We start from the raw sequence: 19,138 nt of genomic DNA on the forward strand, positions 1-19,138 counted from the left end.
TATCATAAGGTAACTGAATTGGTAATGATTGTCCCCGAAAATATAATGTGAAGTGTGGAGATCACTTCGCATTATAGAGTTGTTCTATGCATTACTCTTGACTCAAATTGTAGAATTTTGGGGTGCAGCATTTCAAATTGCAGATGGGGTATCACTTTTTTCCAAAGTTAAAAAAGAGAGAGTTCCTGACATGTAGAAAACTAGAACAACAAAGGAGTAATAGCATAGCACTTTCCCCCATTTTATAGTTTACCATATTAGGGGTTTATTTTTTGTTTATTTTTTACATAGGGAAGCATTCAAAAAATGATACCCACCTTCGGTATAACGCGGTGGGTCAGCCCCTCATTCTGCATAATGTGTCAAATAGATCTTGGACAATCAGTCTCATGATTTTAGTTGTATGATTCATCTTTTCCAAGTCAAATAATAATGCAGAATATTTTAAAGTGCGCTAAACATTGCTATCTGCATTGTTTGATAATTATAGAATTTGCAGTAACAAGAGTCAGCTTGTAACGCTGGATTGAATCAGCAACCTCTTGCTTCCGGCACATTGCAATAGAACATGGGGACAAAGCATAAACTAAGGCAATATTAAATGTAACCACCACTTTTGGTTTGACAGAGTACATGCCAATGCAGTCAAAATAGTTTCTGGAAATTTTAGTGAAATGCAGCCTTTCACTGGATAATAACTGACACACTGAGGGAAAGCCATTCCTCAGTATTCCGATCCATGGAGTAGTCCTCTAGTAAGAAATAGGTTTCGACTTCAAGGTGAACTGTCTTGAAGCACTCTTTATAAAGTACTTTTAAGTATGTACCCTTAAGTCACAGAGAAATTAGAGCTGACATTTTGAGTACAGGCGACTATTAACATGCTAGGTAATGGCAGCTTTTATGACTATTGGGGGTGGGGGTGGCTTTACCTAAGTAAACCTCTCAAAATGGCAAAAGCACAATAAATTAATGCCGTATTAATGATGGCATATAAAACAGAACTGTGGGTAGAGAGTCTAATTCTACAGCAGGAGAATATCCATCTACGTTATTGCTGTGTCTGGACTTGAACAAGGCAACTCAGCGATCCGGATCTTCCACCCTCTGTTTCCCAAATAACAGAGGCAGAAAGGTAGATGCAACTCAACAACTTGCATGTTTATTTTTATTTTTTTAAAAGCAGACATAAAAACAAACTCAAGGTGAGGTTAGACCAGGTGAATGCCCCCCCCACTCTTTGCCAGCCTCACTTTCAAGGGCCTGAGTTGGACCTTGCATGGAAGTACATTGCTACTCAGGACTGTATCTGTTGCCACTCATCTTGCTGCTCTCTCTCTCTCTCCTGGCTTCCCAGTCAGGATGAGGTAGCAGCAGCCTATGTCCACTCTATCCCTGGCTCTGTTTTTGGGCCCAGCTGGCCACCATTTTGGTACTTTGGTGCCCACCATGTCACTCCCTAGCATGAGGCAGTGCCTATCACTCCTCAGTTTCTTGGTTTCACTGAGCTTCTTCCTCCTCAAACATTCCTGACTCCTTTCTTTGCTCCTCCCTTTTCCCTTTATGCAGTATCCACCAAGTCTACCTGCTTCCAGTTTACTCATCCTTCAGCCCTTTGACTGGTCTGCAACTACGTCTATCACAACAACTTAATATCTGCCTTAGACTTTCCTTTCCTTTGCCTCTCACAGCAGTCTAAGATAAGGATATTTCTTGAGTGCTGGTCCTTAGGTAGCCAAAACCATCCACACATGAGAGGGAGGTATCCCTGTACGGTTATACCTAGGTTTAAGTATGCCTCATTTTGAGAATTTTCAGTTTAAGTACTCCACGGACCTGTCTGGAACGGATTAATCCACTTTCCATTACTTTCAATGGGAAAGTTCGCTTCAGGTTAAGTACGCTTCACGTTAAGTACAGACTTCCGGAACCAATTACACTCATACCTCGGGTTAAGTACGCTTCAGGTTGAGTACTCCACGGACCATCTGGAAGAGATTAATCCACTTTCCATTACTTTCAATGGGAAAGTTCACTTCAGGTTAAGTACGCTTCAGTTTAAGTACTCCACAGACCATCTGGAATGAATTAATCCACTTTCCATTACTTTCAATGGGAAAGTTCGCTTCAGGTTAAGTACGCTTCAGGTTAAGTACGGACTTCCAGAACCAATTACACTCATACTTTGGGTTAAGTTCGCTTCAGGTTGAGTACTCCGCAGACCCGTCTGGAACGGATTAATCCACTTTCCATTACTTTCAATGGGAAAGTTCGCTTCAGGTTAAGTACGCTTCAGGTTAAGTACAGACTTCTGGAACCAACTGTGTTTGTAAACTGAGGTACCACTGTATAGGAAAGTTTTTAATGTTTGATGTTTTATTGTGATTTTATATTTGTTGGAAGCTGCCCAGATTGGCTGGGGCAACCCAGTCAGATGGGAGGAGTACAATTATTATTATTATTATTATTATTAGTAGTAGTAGTAGTAGTTTTGGGGAACCACAAAATTTGTACAAGGGCAAAAAAGATTGAGCAAAAACCCTTAGAGAGGACTCCCTCCCCAAAAAAACCACCACACCACCATATTTGGTTGCAGGTTTTATTTCCGCGCCCTTAATTCAGAACAATGTGTGGTATATCTGTTGGTATATGAACATGCATTAGAAAAATGTGCATAAATGATCAGAGCAAGTCTTCTTCCTCATTTAAAATAAACTGTGGTACGCTTATGCAAACCTTATGGACGTATCATCATCAATACCATTAGCACTTTTAAATTAAAAAAAGAAGAAGCTAGTGTAAAGAGTACCGCTGTCCTTCCCTACCTGTGACTTTCAGTCTGTCTGCTCCAATGACGATCTCTTCTTCATCAGCAGAGAAGAGCACCCTTCCATCTTCACTGGAGCTCACTTCAAATCTCTTACACTGGGCTTCTACAGCATCAGCACCTAAGGGGAGAAAACAAAGCTTTGAGGTCCTCCTTTGGGCCTGTGGATTAGCATAATAACATATTTCATTCTGGATCAATGAGAACATAGTCAAGTCAATGAAAATGTATGATATGCAGTACTCTGCATGCTACTGAAACCCCACCCACAAATATACTTTGGTGTTTGCACCATGTTGAACAGTTTGTTGGCCTGACGTAGTCGAAACAAAAAATAAAATAAAATTCCTTCCAGTAGCACCTTAGAGACCAACTAAGTTTGTCATTGGTATGAAGAAGTATATCTGAATCTGAAGAATGATATCTGAATTGGTATATCTGAAGAAGTGTGCATGCACACGAAAGCTCATACCAATGACAAACTTAGTTGGTCTCTAAGGTGCTACTGGAAGGGATTTTATTTTATTTTTTGTTTCGACTTTGTATTATAAATGTCAAGGTCCTTAAATATTCTCAGGGTCGTAATAACCTCTGAAGTGGATAACTGAAAGGTCTAAGGAAAGTTCATGAACAGACCTGGGTAAATTACAGATACTAATCTTGTTTGGTGCATACATTGACCATTTCAAGCAGCCAATTTAATAAAGACTAAAAAAAAGCAAGAAATGGGAGCCAGCGCAGTTGTTTGAAGGCTGAATCATTTTTTGCTGAGACAAAATGCTAACTGAAAACATTTTCTAAACAGCTTGGTGCTTTAAAATGTTCTTAAACATAATGAGAAAATGGAGAGGCAATGATCAATATTAGAAGGTCTGGAGGATGGAAAAGGGAAGGCCAGTAAATAAACAAACCTGTTGACATGCCAGAGGAGAAAAAAATTATTGCGAACAGTCTCAAGCAATATGCAATGTCTGGTTTAAGTCTGAATTCCTTCAAAAATTTAGTAAACTAGCAGAAGAAATGAGCAATTAGGTACTAAAATGCAAAAAATAAACCTGAATTAAAAGAAAAAGCAATTGTTAAACTTAGGAGGTGCATAAGGAAAAATAAGAGAGACAGGCTCACAGCACACAAGGTGAAATTTCTTTTCACAGCTTTATATACCAATACTGAACTCTGGAGTGGATGCAGAGTGTGTCACCCTCAATCTCATTTTGAGCCATGCCAAGAACTCCTACAAAATACCTGGATCTTAAAGGGCCCATCCCCACTTGTCCCAGCACCAGTCTTTCCTTCTGCCAGCACTCTTTCTTCCCGCTTTCCCTCAGATTATAACCAGGGGAAGGAGTGGGGAGGAGAAGGAATTTTGACAAGCGAATGCTTAAGGAGAAAAATCTACCACTGTCACAGATCCTGTTAACGAGAGCCCCTCTTGAGCACAGAGTCACTGGAAACTCCATTTCCCCAGCTCCCTGGAAGCTGTAGAAATTCCTGGCCAAGCAAGCATCAGGGCTAGACCACCCAGGTCTTAAAAATGAGTCCTCCACCAATGCTGTAAACTCTCTGCATCACCCTTATTGCTGCTACCGTATCTTCACAAGCCTAATTGTTGGGAAGGCTGGACTAGAAGGGAAGATTGGTGGTTACATGACTATTATGAACTTAATTATTGGGGTGGGGGCAGAGTTCTCTGAGAAAACCTGGAAAAACTGAGCTAATTGTGAGATGGAGGGAGCACACCCATCACCTTTTTTAAGGAACAGCAGAGGATCACAGAATCATAATGAGAACAATCTAGTACATAATCTGCATAAACTGAATATGCAGCTGTCCCATATGGGGACTGAACCTGCAACACTGGCATTATCAGCACCATGCTCTAACCAACTGAGCTATTCTGTGCTGTCCCCTTTGGAATGTAAAGACCAGCAGGTTGGTTCAAGACATCTTGCCCATCAGGATCCCTTGAATTGGGGGCAATTAAGCAACACTGCCATTTCTTCAAATAAAAGTCTTGTAGGCTGATCATCAGCATAAGTTTCCTTTCATGCTCCACAAACTGGAGCAAGCTTAGGACATTTCCCCAAACTCTAGTTTTGTAATATTAAGCCTAAACCTTTTCATTATATCTTATACTTAGAAGCTAGTTCCAGCAGAACATTCGTTTTCTCCATCAAGCTAAAGACTGACAGTTCTCCACCTTCTCAACATAACCACTATAATTGTTTGGCAAGTGTTTTACAATGCTACCAAGCTTTCTTTTGAATTGATTCCTTAGCTCTTTCTCCATTTAGATTTGCTGACTGCAAACCATGGCTGAAAGCAAAGTAATGGATAAGGGCATTTAGAATAATTTATTTTATAGTCCAATATAATATGCTGCTCTCTATGTTAAGTCCACAACCCTTTCGATTCTGAAGTGGAAATCCATGACTGATGATAGGCTATTATCTGCATATTGAATCAGTTTATGTTCTGTAGATCCCACTCTGTTGTTGTTGATGATGATGTTGTTGTTCAGTGTAGAATTATCTCTTATTGATATCCCCAAGGAGCTAATGAGAAGATGAAAAGCAACACATTCTCACTTACATGAATAGTGTGTATCTCTTAGTGCCCTTTGATAGAACTTCAATAGAAAAAATATACATGGTATCGTGGATATTCATTTGATGCCAGATCTCTCACTTCACAATCACTATAGTTAGCATCTCTTAACACTAACAGCAAACAGATACTATACAGTTATATCTGAGAATTCTGTTTACTCATGGCATTCTAAAGAAGATGGGGAAGGAGAGAGAACTCTGTCCTTCACAATTCCTGTACCCACTCCACTCAAGTACTAGAAGCTCCCCACCACAGAAGTTTGAGAGCCAGCTTCAGGAGTAGAGTCTCCCTAAGTTGGGTTTCCAGCTGTTTTTGGACTACAACTTCCAACCTCACTAGTTAGCAAGACCAGGGGGTCAGGAGTGATGGGAATTGTAGTCCAAAAACAGGTGGTGATAGCTTGCATAGTAAAGGTGATGTGAAGCTATATGGTGCACTCCCACTTGCCTTATACACATAGCTGCCAAGTTATCCCCTTTTTAAAGGGAAATTCCCTTATGCTGAATAGGCTTCCTCGTGAGAAAAGGGAAAACTTGGCAGCTATGCTTCTACAGTACAATCTGAAATCACGCATGAACATAAAATGTAAAGTGCCAGGGGTCTTGAACCAGGGGTTCTGGTAGTAGGATCCTGGCTCATCACCTCACTGAGTCACCTTGCCAGAATGGAGAAGCTGTTGGCCTGCTTTCTGTGGCACTGCAGCGCCATCACTGATGATGGCCGTATAAGGTATTGCAGGAAATAACCTCACAGGGATTAGGAGACACAAGGAGTCAACATGGTTCCACCTAGTTTTACAAAGGTCTTCTTATCTCGATTGCCAGTCTGAACGACTTGTTACTTATCCCACAGCCAACCAACATAGATCTTTCCAAACCAGTTCTCAAACATGGATACAGCTTTTTAAAGAAATGGTGCACAGACACAAAAAAGGTGAAATGTGAGGATCAGTGCAGTCAGAGCATGGCACGTTCAAACAACAAATATTATTAATGATCCCACTATAATATCAACCATAGTGACATAACAGATATGAAACATGGCTGGAAATCCCTCTCCAATGTCTCAAACAGCAATATTTCCCAGGCTTGCTGTCTGCTATCTTTCAGTTAGAGGTGCTATACTAAGAGCTTATAGATTCAAAACCTGGGCTCTACTACTAGATGTGTTTAAGGCGCTGTGGACATCCTTTCAACAGTGGTAAAAAACAGACTATAGGAGCAAATCAGGCTCAGACAGTAGCAATAGGAACACAATACTGACTTAGTCTCATGATATATGAAAAGGGGCCTTTACCTGAAGAGAGTTGAAAAGCTTATCTGAAAGAATCGGTGAACAGCCATAGATCAGTGACAGAGCACATGCTTTGAATGCAAAAGATCTCAGGATCATTCCTTACATCTTCAGGTCAGGCTGGAAAATATCCCTACAATGCCAGTCAGTGTAGACGAAACTAATTTAGTTGGACCAGTGGTCTGATGTACGGGAATAGACTCATGGGTTGGGTGATAACTATGAGATACCTGTCTTCCAATCCATATCACTGGTGGGTACCAGCAAAGCGGCGGACCAAAGAAAGTCTTTTATGGTAAACATATAGAGCCGTTCTAAGAGTGTACACTGTGTACATCATCAGCTGCAACTGCCTGTGGCTCACCAGCACATATGCAAGGTATGTGTTGAGAGTGTTGAAATAAATTCATGCAGCTATATGAGCCAGCAAAACCGGTTAATTTGTAATTGATGAAGCCACCAAGCCACATGTTGTGTTTTAAGAACGTTTGTCTGGAAATATTTGAAAACAGCTGACTTTGAAGGGGTGGAATGCCACTGATTACAAATGTCATGTGGGAAAACATCCATTTATCCAGAAAGCGCTGTAAATATTTAGGTAGATAAGAAACTATACATCTTGTTATTGATACTGTAGATTACATTATGGTTGTGTATAAGTTTGTTAGAAGCTCTGCTTGCTGTCATACATACATCTGCAAAATGCCTCTTCTTTGATGCTGCCATCTTTCAAGAGAATTGGTCTGATTGGTGAGAGTGTCTGAAAGATGGGGCACCAACTGTTAAGCATTGTTTAATGTACATTGAGATGGAAAATAACTCTGCATTGTGTCTCTATGTATGCTGTGAAGCATGGCATGGAAATTTCCAATGGAGCTGAAGAGAAACTAACAAATTAATGATTAAGTAGGACAGTATCTTTGTGGCTCAGCCACAAAAAGATACACTATTACAAGTCTTTGCATATGCTAATCTGTAGGCATCCTTTTTGGGATGGAGGGATTCTTTGTTTTCAAGCTGCTGAACAGAATGAACATGCTAATCTCTCTCCAAGAAAACACCTTCAAGCTAGTGGAGGGTGGCATGTAGGAGAGGCAGCTTTGATTTTTAGCTTAGGGTATGCACACATGCGCGTGCACACACACACACACACACACACACACACACACCTACTGTATATTGGGATCAGTATTAAAAAATATGTATCTAACTGAATGTAACTTTATTTGTTTTAAGTTGATTGGAGTTTGAGTTCTGTAAGGAAAGCTTTTGAACCATCATTTTGAACTGGAACATGTTTATTTCAAAGAAGAGTCAGCTTTTTATTCATCCAAATTGCTTCCATATGCACAATATTAATAACCTCGATGCAAACAGTGCTGCAACCCTCATAGGACTAGCACATCATCTGAACCATTTAGTTCTGGCACTAGCATGCACACAGGCTAGTGTACAGGATATGACTATTTTAACTATGAGACCCATCGCATGGGGCATCCACATCTGCAAGTTTGGGGTTTTTGCTGACCTCCACCCAGCTACCGCTGTCACACTTAAATTGACCCTGACATTAAGGTATGGAAAACTGGTGATTCGTGGGATGAATCACTTAGAAGAGATCTTGCCAATCCAGACTGATATATTTGACTATAAAGAGAAAGGAGTGCTAATAATTGAAGCCATCTAAAGAGACAGTGAGCGGCTTAGAAAGACGAAGAGCTGCCGCAACTTGAGAGAACCTGATTCTTGGGGGACGGTAGGGGGACTTGCAGCTAAGAGGAGCGTCAGAATCTGGATTTGCTGGTTTTTTAGTAAATGTAAAGAATGTGCTGCCTCTTTAGATTTATATTACTGGGTAGATGCAAGCATTACCCATCCACCACTGGGATATTTACTACAATTCTGTATTGATTTGCAGCTCCAGCATAGAAAGCTGTTCAAGCGGATGAGCTTCCCTCACCAAAGGAGGTAGCTGTAAGTAAATTACTGAGATTTGATAATGCCAAAACAAATGAGATTTGCATATGCCAAAGCAAATTCCACACTAATTAAATAATCCTTTAGATTGTTTTTTGTTGTTGTTGTTTGCTTGTGTATGAAATAAGGAATAATTCCAATGATATTAGAAAAAGTCTTTTGAAATGTACTGATTCTCAGGGACAGGAGGAATCACAGAGATAGCATGTGTTTTAATAATGAGGTAATCCTTGGCGCAACCCTAAACCCAATCTGTAAAATTATAATGTCAAATATATCTTCAAAAAGATGCATGATTTTGGGTTAATATTGATGAAGCTTCAAGTATGATTGGCCACCAGTGGGCTTTGCCATTTTTCGAAATATGAAAGCATGGGACACAATACGTTAACTGAATATAAGTAATTTCACTGGCACGTTAGAAACATCTACGTAAATTACTGCTAAGGGCCCTCAGTTTAAGATGTAGATTGGGGGCACCCTAGAATATTGAATCAAAATTCTGTTGAGCCCCTATGATTGAATATAAATGTATAGGCACTAGAGGATTCAGATGTATTTGGAATTAGCTTTTGATCACAAGGGGAAACAAAGACTGCTTCTTAGAATAGCTACACTTTATTCTCAGCTGAAGTTTTGTGAAGATTTATGTCACACTATTCAGCTATTTATAATTCATGGCCTTGTGGGTACCAGGCCCCAAACTAGCACCATCCAAAAAATTTCCCATCAAAGCTATGACTGCGTATGTAAAAACAAAAACAACTCCAAAATCCTATCTGCAACAAGAATGCAAAATATGTACAAAACTTTACAAAATCTTAAGGCCAATAGATTGATTCATCAATGGGCACATCACTTACAAGTGAAAACAAGAACCTCAAAAGATATCTAGTCCACCTGCTGCCATTGCAGTAAACCCATCTACTGCAGCATCCTTGATAGATAGCTGAAAAACTGCTTAAAAACCTTATCAAATGTTCTACCATTTTTCTAGGCAATGTGTACCACTGGGCAACAGCTCACATTGGCAGGAACGTCTTCCTAGTGTTTAGTCTGAATCCCTTCTGTTTCGTTTGAACCTACTGAGTTCAGGTTCAACGCTCTGGAGCAACATCTGTTAAGGCGGCTCTATTTCATAGCACTTTCCATAGTCACTCCCCCCCCCAGGCTACACATACCAAACTCCTTCAACCTTCCTCACAGAATAATCTGTAGGCCCATGAACATCTTTTGTCCTCCGACATGGTCTGTGGTGCTCAGAACAGGTCATATTACTCTAGGTAACGTCTGACGAAAGCAGAAAGAGTGGTACCATTGCTTCTTGCAATCTGGATACTATACATCTGTTGACAATACACAGAATTGCCTTAGCCTTTTTTTATTGCTGCAACACTCCACTGGCTCAAGTTTAGTCAGCAGCGCTAAGTGGTGGCAATCCCCCAAATGCTCTCTAGAACAGAGTTCGAGAGGTACCCCAAAACATGAAAACTGAAAACTAGTGGGATAAATAGGTATATAATGTGGGAAAACTAGTGGGATAAATAGGTATATAATGCCTCTGCCCTACCAGTTTCAGCTTTGGATGGGGGTGGGGAGACTATTATCTGTACTGAACCATCACTTTTAAGAAAGAATAAACAGGAAACAGAGGGAAAATGTATCTCAGATTCACATCACCATCTGCAAACCATTAAAATGACCTTATGATTGATGCAACCCAATCTGTCCTTGAATGTCGGGTTCTCCTTTCTAGCATTTCTTTTGTAGATACCTACTAAAATGAATTTGGAATGTGGCACTTATAATAACAGGGGCATGACTACAGAATGGGCAATTCAAACAAGATTTCTGAATGACTCAACTGGATTCCACTTGTACTTTGGCCCCATCTGCGCTCTCTCTCTCTCTCTCTCTCTCTCTCTCTCTCTCTCTCTCTCTCTCTCTCTCTCTCTCTCTATATATATATATATATACATACATATAAAGCAGTCACGCCCCCCCAAAAAAAACCCTGGGAACTGTAGTTTGTTAAGGGTACTGATAGATGTTGGGAGACCCTTATTCCCCTCAGAGAAATATGATTCCCAGAATTACCTGGCAAGATGGATTGATTGCTATACCACACTGGAAATTGTGGTAACCATGACTATTTAAAGTGGCGTGATATTGCTTTAAATGTACACTGCAGACACCTTATTAAATTCCAAATACACAGCGTATGTGCTGCATCTCCCGTATACGTTCTTGATCTTGATCTGACTCTCATTCAGTGCAATTAGATTTTGCTCATAGGCTTCAATAGATGTTAGCCTCATTCCGCTGCTGGCTCAGCAACAGCACCACAGAAGCAAAGCTTGCTTCAGTGAAATTGCTTCAGATTAATAGATTAAGTACACACTCAGTAAAATAATCTAGTTATGCTAGGTTCGTAACTGATGTTTTATTCACCATTTTTGGGGAGATAAAAAGTTTATTTGCATGCCTTTAGAAAGGAAAGAAAGTGATGAGGAAAGAAGAATTATAAGAGCGACACAAGTCCACAAACTTAGGTTTATATAAATTTGGAGAGGTGGATAGTGATGATAGATAGATAGATAGATAGATGATAGATAGATAGATAGATAGATAGATAGATAGATAGATGATAGATACATAGATATAGATACATAGGTATAAGCTTCTGTAATTGTAGGGGGAGGGGGGCGGTTATTAGCTAGGCCCAGAACATCAGATCTGAATAAATTAACATAGGCCTTAGTTACTGTACTTTTCCGTGTATAAGACTAGGTTTTCCCCACTTAAAAATCATGCTAAAAAGTGGGGGCCGTCTTATACATGGGCAGTGCATAGGGTGGATGTTTGATTGGTTTTTGCCGTGGCTGTCAGTGACTATAGTGCGTGTTATTGGTTGTTGCGTCAATGGGTGGTGTTGATTGGCCGACGCTGCGGCAATTGTGTAGGTGATTGGCAGCTTCTGCTGGCAAGGGGACAGACGGGAGATGGATTTTGCAATGCATGTGGGTGATCGATTTTTGCTATTCCCCCTAAAAAAAAGCTCAACAACCCTCAGTAATCCCCCCAAAAGCTCAAGAACTCTGGGCAATCCTCCCCCCCAAAAAAAAACTCAACAACTTTTTGCCATCTCCCCCCCATTTTCTGAAATTCCAGTCCCCAAAAATAGGGGCGCCTTATACATGGGGGTGTCTTATAGACGGAAAAATACAGCACATTGAAATTGAAGCAATGCAATACCCTCTACATGTGGCTTCTTTTGAGGCGCCTTTGGAAGCTGCAGATAGTCCATAATGCAGTAAGGATGATGCCAGCCGGTACACACTCATGGAACCATGTTACAACTATCCTGCCATCCCGGCAATGGTTGCCATTTGGCCACAATTCGAAGTGTTGCTGATTTGGTCCAGAGATCCCTTACTCCCAAACCACCCTGCCAGCTTCCTAACATAAGGAGGATACCCTTTTGCGGTTTCTAGGAATGGTGGAGACATTTATTACAACCTGATTGGGCTCCAAACTGCCTCCATGTTTACTGGAAAGTTTGTTTCTGTGGATTTTCACGGTATCAAATCATTATTACTTTAGATTTTAGTGAATATGAGAACCTCTTTATTTTATACTAGTGGAATTCAGCCCGTTAAAATAAACGGGCGCTAGAACAGATTTTATTGTTTTTTAGTGTGCAAAGCAAAGAGGAACGGGTGTGCAGCCCCGCCGAAGCGGCGGCTGTGGGAGGGGCTAGCCGCCCCCCCCACGCGCCACCGCCGCCACAGAAAGCGGCCGAATTGCGGTCTTCTTCTGGGCGCCCGCTGCCCAGCTGGGCTCAGCGGATCGCCCCAATGAAGCGGCGGCTGTGGGAGGGGCTAGCCGCCCCCCCCACGCGCCGCCGCCGCCGCCACAGAAAGAGGCCGAATTGCGGCCTTCTTCTGGGCGCCCGCTGCCCAGCTGGGCTCAGCGGAGCGCCCCAACGAAGCGGCGGCTGTGGGAGGGGCTAGCCGGCCCCCCCACGCGCCGCCGCCACAGAAAGAGGCCGAATCGCGGCCTTTTCTTGGGCGCCCGCTGCCCAGCTGGGCTCAGCGGAGCACCCAGACTAAGCGGATTAAACGGTAGGCAGGGGGGGGAGAGCGCGCGCGTGTGCGCGTTCTGTCTCTCCGTCCAATCCCTGTGTCTCTGGGGTACATGCGCAGTACCCCAGGGACACACGGGACACAGGGACTGGACGCAGGGACACTTGCATATTATTATATAGGATGATTAGTCATCTCCCATCACCATCAATCATATTCACCCCTTCAATTTTCCCTGCTCTCTGTCTATCCCTCCCTTTTTCCTCACTCTTTCTACCCACTTTCTGATTATCTCTCATGGAGTCCTTTGATCTTGAGCAATTTGGAATGGAAATTAGATTGGCTGCAAAACTTAGAAAGAATAGAGCAAATGCTGCAGGTCTCTATGTAATGATTTGCCTCTTTGGGCCAGACCGATGTGCCCTTGGATGCGGCAACTTCCTTAAAGGTACGAGCACAAAATAATCTTTAATTTAAAATCTTCGAGGTATTATACAAAGCCCAGAGTCTCACCCATACCCAAATACTTGATTGGAAACACAGGAAATCTTTTCAGGATTCATTACAGCAGTCATTCTTCAACAGAGCCCAGTCACATTGTCTTACTGTTGTTCATCTTATTTTCCTCTAGGTGCATTGCTTACTGATTGACTGCTCTATTAGTTACTCTCAAAATTTGCCAGATGTTAAATTAAACTTACTCGAATGTAATCCCCGGGTCCTTGTTTTTCGCCCCTTTCTTTCTTATTAAAAATAGGCATGGAGTTTGACCTGCTGCAGCCCTCAGAGACCTTACCTGTCATCCCTGAGTTCTCAAAAATAATTGCCAATAGTGGTGCCAATCCCTTCCCTGCTAGCTGCTCTAACGTTGTAAGGTGAATTTCACTACAAGGCTCGAGGTTTTGAAATATGCTTGCATTAAGCATTCCTTAACCTTTTCTGTTCTGATTCCATCACTTGACTGCTCCAGTCTTGCAAATCAACATCAAGCTTCAGAGAGCTTTCAGTGGATGTGTGTGTGTACACACATGTTTTTTTGAAACAAAACCTGATAAACTTAAAATTCAGCAACCAAAGAACCAGCTAGAAGAAGAAGCTAGTAAAATGCAGTGAGCAGTCAGTATCATTCATCTCACAGCTGGTTGTGTGTCAAAGCCCTATGACCCTGCAGTTCCCTAGGTGATGAAGAAACAGGTAAGATAGCAGCATACAGTTTGGGGGGTTCAAACAGGCAACAACTTTATTGGTTACAGGAGTGAGTGGTTTGGCATACACATTGGGTGAAGACAATTGTTCCACTCCAGCCCGACTGCTGGGAGTGCATCTAAGGGTAAACCACATATGGGGATGGGGACTATGACCTACATCAAATAGGAGTACCACCCTGAGAGGTCCCTGTTGGAGGAGCGTTATGGCCCTAGCTCCCACCTGGGCATTGGACAGAAGCCACTCCTCATGGATCTCTTTAATGGGACACCCTTAACTGTGGAGTGGGGAGCCAGAGGCTACAACCTCTGCTCCAGCCAAAACTAATGTTTATTCAATGCCTAGCCACACAAAGTTGTGACGATTGCTATGCGATTGGCAAAAACCGAATGGCCAGTGCCAATTTTTTGGGGAGTGGTCACTGTTGGTGGTTCCTCATGGCTTGGATGCTTGTCACACAGGATCTGTGTGTTCAGTATTGTGGGTCTGGGACATGGGTAGCACTGTGGTCTAAACAACTGAGCCTCTTGGGCTTGCCGATCAGAAGGTCAGCAATTCGAATCCCCGTGACGGGGTGAGCTCCCATTGCTCTGTCCCAGCTCCTGCCCACCAAGCAGTTCGAAACCACATCAAACTGCAAGTAGATAAATAGCTACCATTGCAGCAGGAAGGTAAAAAGTGTTTCCATGCACTCTGGTTTCTGTCACGGTGTCCCATTGCACCAGAAGTGGTTTAGTCATGCTGGCCATATGACCCGGAAAGCTGTCTGTGGACAAATGCCGGCTCCCTCAGCCTGAAAGCGAGATGAGCACCGCAATCCCATAGTCACCTTTGACTGGACTTAACCGTCCAGGGGTCCTTTACCTTTTAAAATTTATTGCGGGTCCAGCTTCCTTCCAGCTGAGGTCTGATACATCCCTTCCCCCAGTGGCAGAGCTTCATGCTCCGGCACCGGGGGCAGGGCTGGCGCCCACCCTGGTGGCGTGGTGCACCTCCCGGAGGGCCGTGGTGCACCTCCCGGAGGGGCGGAGCATGCATTCCAGGACGGGGCACGCATTTTGGGGGTGGTACAAGTGCCCACGATGGCACCCCTTGGAGCCCGCCGCTCAGGGCAGCCCACCCCCACCGCCTCTATCTTCCTACCCCCCTGCCTTCCCCTTTGAACTTTTGGTGCCTGATGAAGACTATTTTCTTCCAGCAGGCTTTTCACTGAATGCTGACTTTAGACTGAGTATTAACCAATTCTTATCTCTTTGGTATTGTATTTGTTCTAAGCTGCTTAGAGATGGTTTTAGTTGAGCAGCATATCCATTGTTTAAATAAAACAAAACAGATTGATACATGTCCACTCAGACGTAAGCCCTGTTGAGTTCAGTGATACTTACTCTGAGATAAATAGACATTGGGCTGCTGCATATATAGTATCTGACCGCTTTTATCTAGCCCCCCGTACATTAAACTTAGAATTATAGAGCTGGAAAGGAACACAAAGGTCATCTAGGCCAACCCCTGCAATGCAGGGATCTTTTGAACAACGTGGGGTCATGCTCTACCAACTGAGCTACCCCATTATATTTTTCTCTGTTGTGTGTTGAGCTGTAACCTGCCCTGTAACTTCTGGGTGAATTGTAGGACATAAATTTTAAAGACAATCTGTTGATAAATCATTCCCTCCCTCCAACCACCGCTGCCCAATTCTATTTCTGTGGTAAAGTTTTGTTTTAAAGGTAGGTAAAATGGAATTCACATTACTGCATGTGAAGAATCAACTGTACACAAACTATCTTGACTTACACAAGGTAGCAACAGCAAGTTCAGCAGGTGGCAGACTGGCTGTATAACTGCCATTTTACATGATCTTGAAACAAAGATGACTCTGAGAGTGAGGTTGTGCTTTTATATCAGGGGTCAGCGAACTTTTTCAGCAGGGGCCCAGTCCACTTTCCCTCAGACCTTGTGGGGGGCCGGACTATATTTTGAAAAGAAGAAGAATGAATTCCTATGCCCCACAAATAACCCAGAGATGCATTTTAAATAAAAGCATACATTTTACTCATGTAAAAACATGCTGATTCCAGGACCGTCCACGGGCCAGATCGGGCCCCCGGGCCTAAGTTTGCCTACTCATGCTTTATATAAAAACCGAGGGAAGAATTGAATCTCTCAGAGCTACCTTCCACCCTACCTACCAACCCTCACCACTGCTAACCATTGCTTTGCATTCATCAAAGCAAGGTTTAACGCCTTCCCCTCCAGGGTTCTGTCCCATAGATTCTCTAAGGGCTGAGTCTCAGACTTATGTTCCTGTGATAATCAGTCGAATGAATCCCTCCAGCACATAGTTTTTGTTTGCCCTCTGTACAGTGCTGTTAGGAGAAATCTGTTGAGTCCATTAGTCCAGAAATTATCTGGACTCCCAGTCGAGACCCAACTTGCCTTTTTATTAGAGGATACTGACTCAGTGGTAACCTTGCAAATGGCAAGATTTTTAACCTCTGTTCTGACCTTCAAGAGGCGAAATGGCCTCTTAGATGAATTCTAAAATCCTTCCTTTCCCCCTTTTCTGTATTAAATATCTGAAAGTTGTATAGGTCAGACTTTTAATTATTCTTTCGTTTGTATTGTGTTTTATTTTATCCTATTTTATCGATTGTATGACAAGTGTGTCTTGTTGTGTTTATTTTATGTATGAGCTTATAGCTGCAATAAAGGCATCTATCATCTATCTATCATCTATCTATCTATCTATCTATCTATCTATCTATCTATCTATCTATCTATCTATCAATCATCTATCATCTCTCAGAGCTACTTTATTAAAGAAACATAACGATGCAGCACAACTATTCTGAGTTATAGAAACAGAAACCAACATATATCAACATCACCAGCTGCTTTATATTAGTAGCTGCTTAAAATAAAACACAATTCACATTGTTTTTCACTGCAAAGCGGAGACTGCGTTTTGCACCAAGCTCATCCATACCCACTGGTGGATGAACTGAGCTAAACAACTGACTTTGCATTTACCTGCTGATACATGGTGACTGCAATAAAAAGAAAAAGAAAAAGATTTTAGACTAAAGTAGGGAAAACAAAACACGGTGTGAGATCAATGTCTCCAGAATAAGGAACTTGTGGCTGTGGATAATTTTTTTGAGGAAGTAGATTATATTTTTTAAAAAAATAAATAAAAATAAATGCTGTGGAGCTGGTTCACAGTTCTAGTACAGCAACATCCGGATGGTCGCAAATTCCTCCCATCCCCTAATTAGAAAGATGCACGGACAGATTAAGTAAATGCAATCCTTTTACAGCGATGCATATCTATTTGCTACCATCTTAACATCCCACAGAGCTGTTTGCCAATGACAGTTTAAAGGTTAAGCCAGAGGCATGTGGGAATGACAACATGTTCTCCAGATATAATGTTAAGTTATAACGTGGCACTAAATGTACTTGCCCTCTTTAATGGCTTTCTCCAGTTTGCATGCAGGATATATAGTTTTGCCAAAATTAATGAGATGTCTGGATGTCAGGAGGGGCGGAGAGAGAGCAAAAATAAAAATTTAATATCCTGTCGGAGACTTGTTATAGAGCCAGATGCTGGAAATAATTTAACTGTACTTAACGCCCGGCAGCAGCTTTTTGAATGTCATGACAGTCACATAGCATCTGCCCTAGTAGCTAAGCACTAGCAGTTAATATATATGAAACAAGCCATTTAAATGGAAGGTCTTTGGAAGAGGTGTATTAAATCACCCCCAAACAGATTCAGTGCTACCTGAATAATGTTTGTTTTCTCATTTGGAGGGGGTCTCAGAAGTTAGAAAAATAAGTACTTATCCTCATTAAACCTTTTTCTGGCAGTGGCTTACTATCCGTGCTTAAGAGGACTCCAATAATAAAGCAGATGCCGATTTTTTTAACTGTCCAATATTGTTCTCAAACTCAACCAGGATTGACCCCCCCTCCCCCTGCTTTCGAGGTGGTTTTCCTAAATCCATAATTGATCTGCAACTCCCCTCTCCTAATGCACGAAGTGTAGGTTCCCCTATAAAAGTATCAGCTGTGTTAAACAATATATATGAGTTACAAGGAGCAGCAGTACTGTAAAACAATGCTAATGTGGCTTGGACGAGTTTGTGAAATTTCAATGTACATGTCAGGGTGATCACAATAATATGGGAAAGCCTTAGGTTTCCTTTGCCACTCCCTTCTTTCTGATAGATCTCACCTGTAGATGTATGTCTTCTGGAGTGTCCAGAAATAGGATGTTCTGAACATCACTTTAAGCACCTCTCATAGTCTACTGTGAGGTAGGTCTTTTAATTTCGGTGGGCCAACTGAATAGTGTAAAAGGAAAAGCATGCGCAGCATTTGGATTCTCCCCCCCCCCCGCTTCATTCTGAGCACAATGCCGCCGCCACCAAATGATCAATGCCTTGCTGGCATTGTTATGCTAAGCCAGTCCTCTGTGCCCATTCTGCTCAGTCACTGGAACTAATCTCTGCATTATTGTGACTTTTATAACAGACCTATAAACTAAAGCCAGGCTTTCATTACACAAAATGAAGGCTTCTTAACATACTTCTCAATGCGTTTATTGCCAACATCCATGCAAACATCACATTATCCTTTTCCAGATTATGCACCTGGGTGTTCCTCCCTCCACACCACCCACATCCCGGATTCAACATAGCCCAGCCCAAGGAAGCAGCACAGAGAGAAGATACGCCTGCAATTTTCACGGCGATAACATCAGCACAACTAGTACTAGGCAGTAATAGCAGGCAGAGCTTTGCTGTTATTAAGAAGAAGAAAAACAACCAAAGCCATCGATTCACATTGCGCCATTTAAATAACAGGCAGCCTGCTCCTCAAAACAACACATCACCCTACCCTGAAATGACTGAATGAAGAACAGGGTATGAGAATAGTAATCAAATATTTAGTCCCATACATTTTAAGTTCTTTTTCTGCCCATGTTTTTATCTATTGAAACTATTTTGAGTCCACATTTTTCCAGTGCTCACGGTGGTCCACATCAGGCATCCCCAAACTTCGGCCCTCCAGATGTTTTGGCCTATAATTCCCATATTCTCCGACCACTGGTCCTGTTAGCTAGGGATCATGGGAG

The 19,138-nt window shown here is 42.1% G+C and overlaps 1 protein-coding gene across 3 annotated transcripts in view; it reads right to left on the reverse strand.

Moving 5' to 3' along the window:
* Nucleotides 1-19,138, reverse strand: part of SGCZ (sarcoglycan zeta) — a 190,529-nt gene that overhangs the window by 39,307 nt on the left and 132,084 nt on the right. For 2 of the 3 annotated variants that reach the window (XM_060278820.1, XM_060278819.1), the window contains one exon: nucleotides 2,826-2,948. The exons of the other annotated variant lie outside the window; for it this stretch is intronic. In XM_060278820.1, coding sequence (XP_060134803.1) covers nucleotides 2,826-2,948 — 123 coding nt within the window. The remainder of the gene's footprint in view (nucleotides 1-2,825; nucleotides 2,949-19,138) is intronic. 3 annotated transcript variants of the gene reach the window in all.

The sequence above is a fragment of the Zootoca vivipara genome, chromosome 9 (genome assembly GCF_963506605.1).
Source record: "Zootoca vivipara chromosome 9, rZooViv1.1, whole genome shotgun sequence".
Classification (NCBI taxonomy): domain Eukaryota; kingdom Metazoa; phylum Chordata; class Lepidosauria; order Squamata; family Lacertidae; genus Zootoca; species Zootoca vivipara.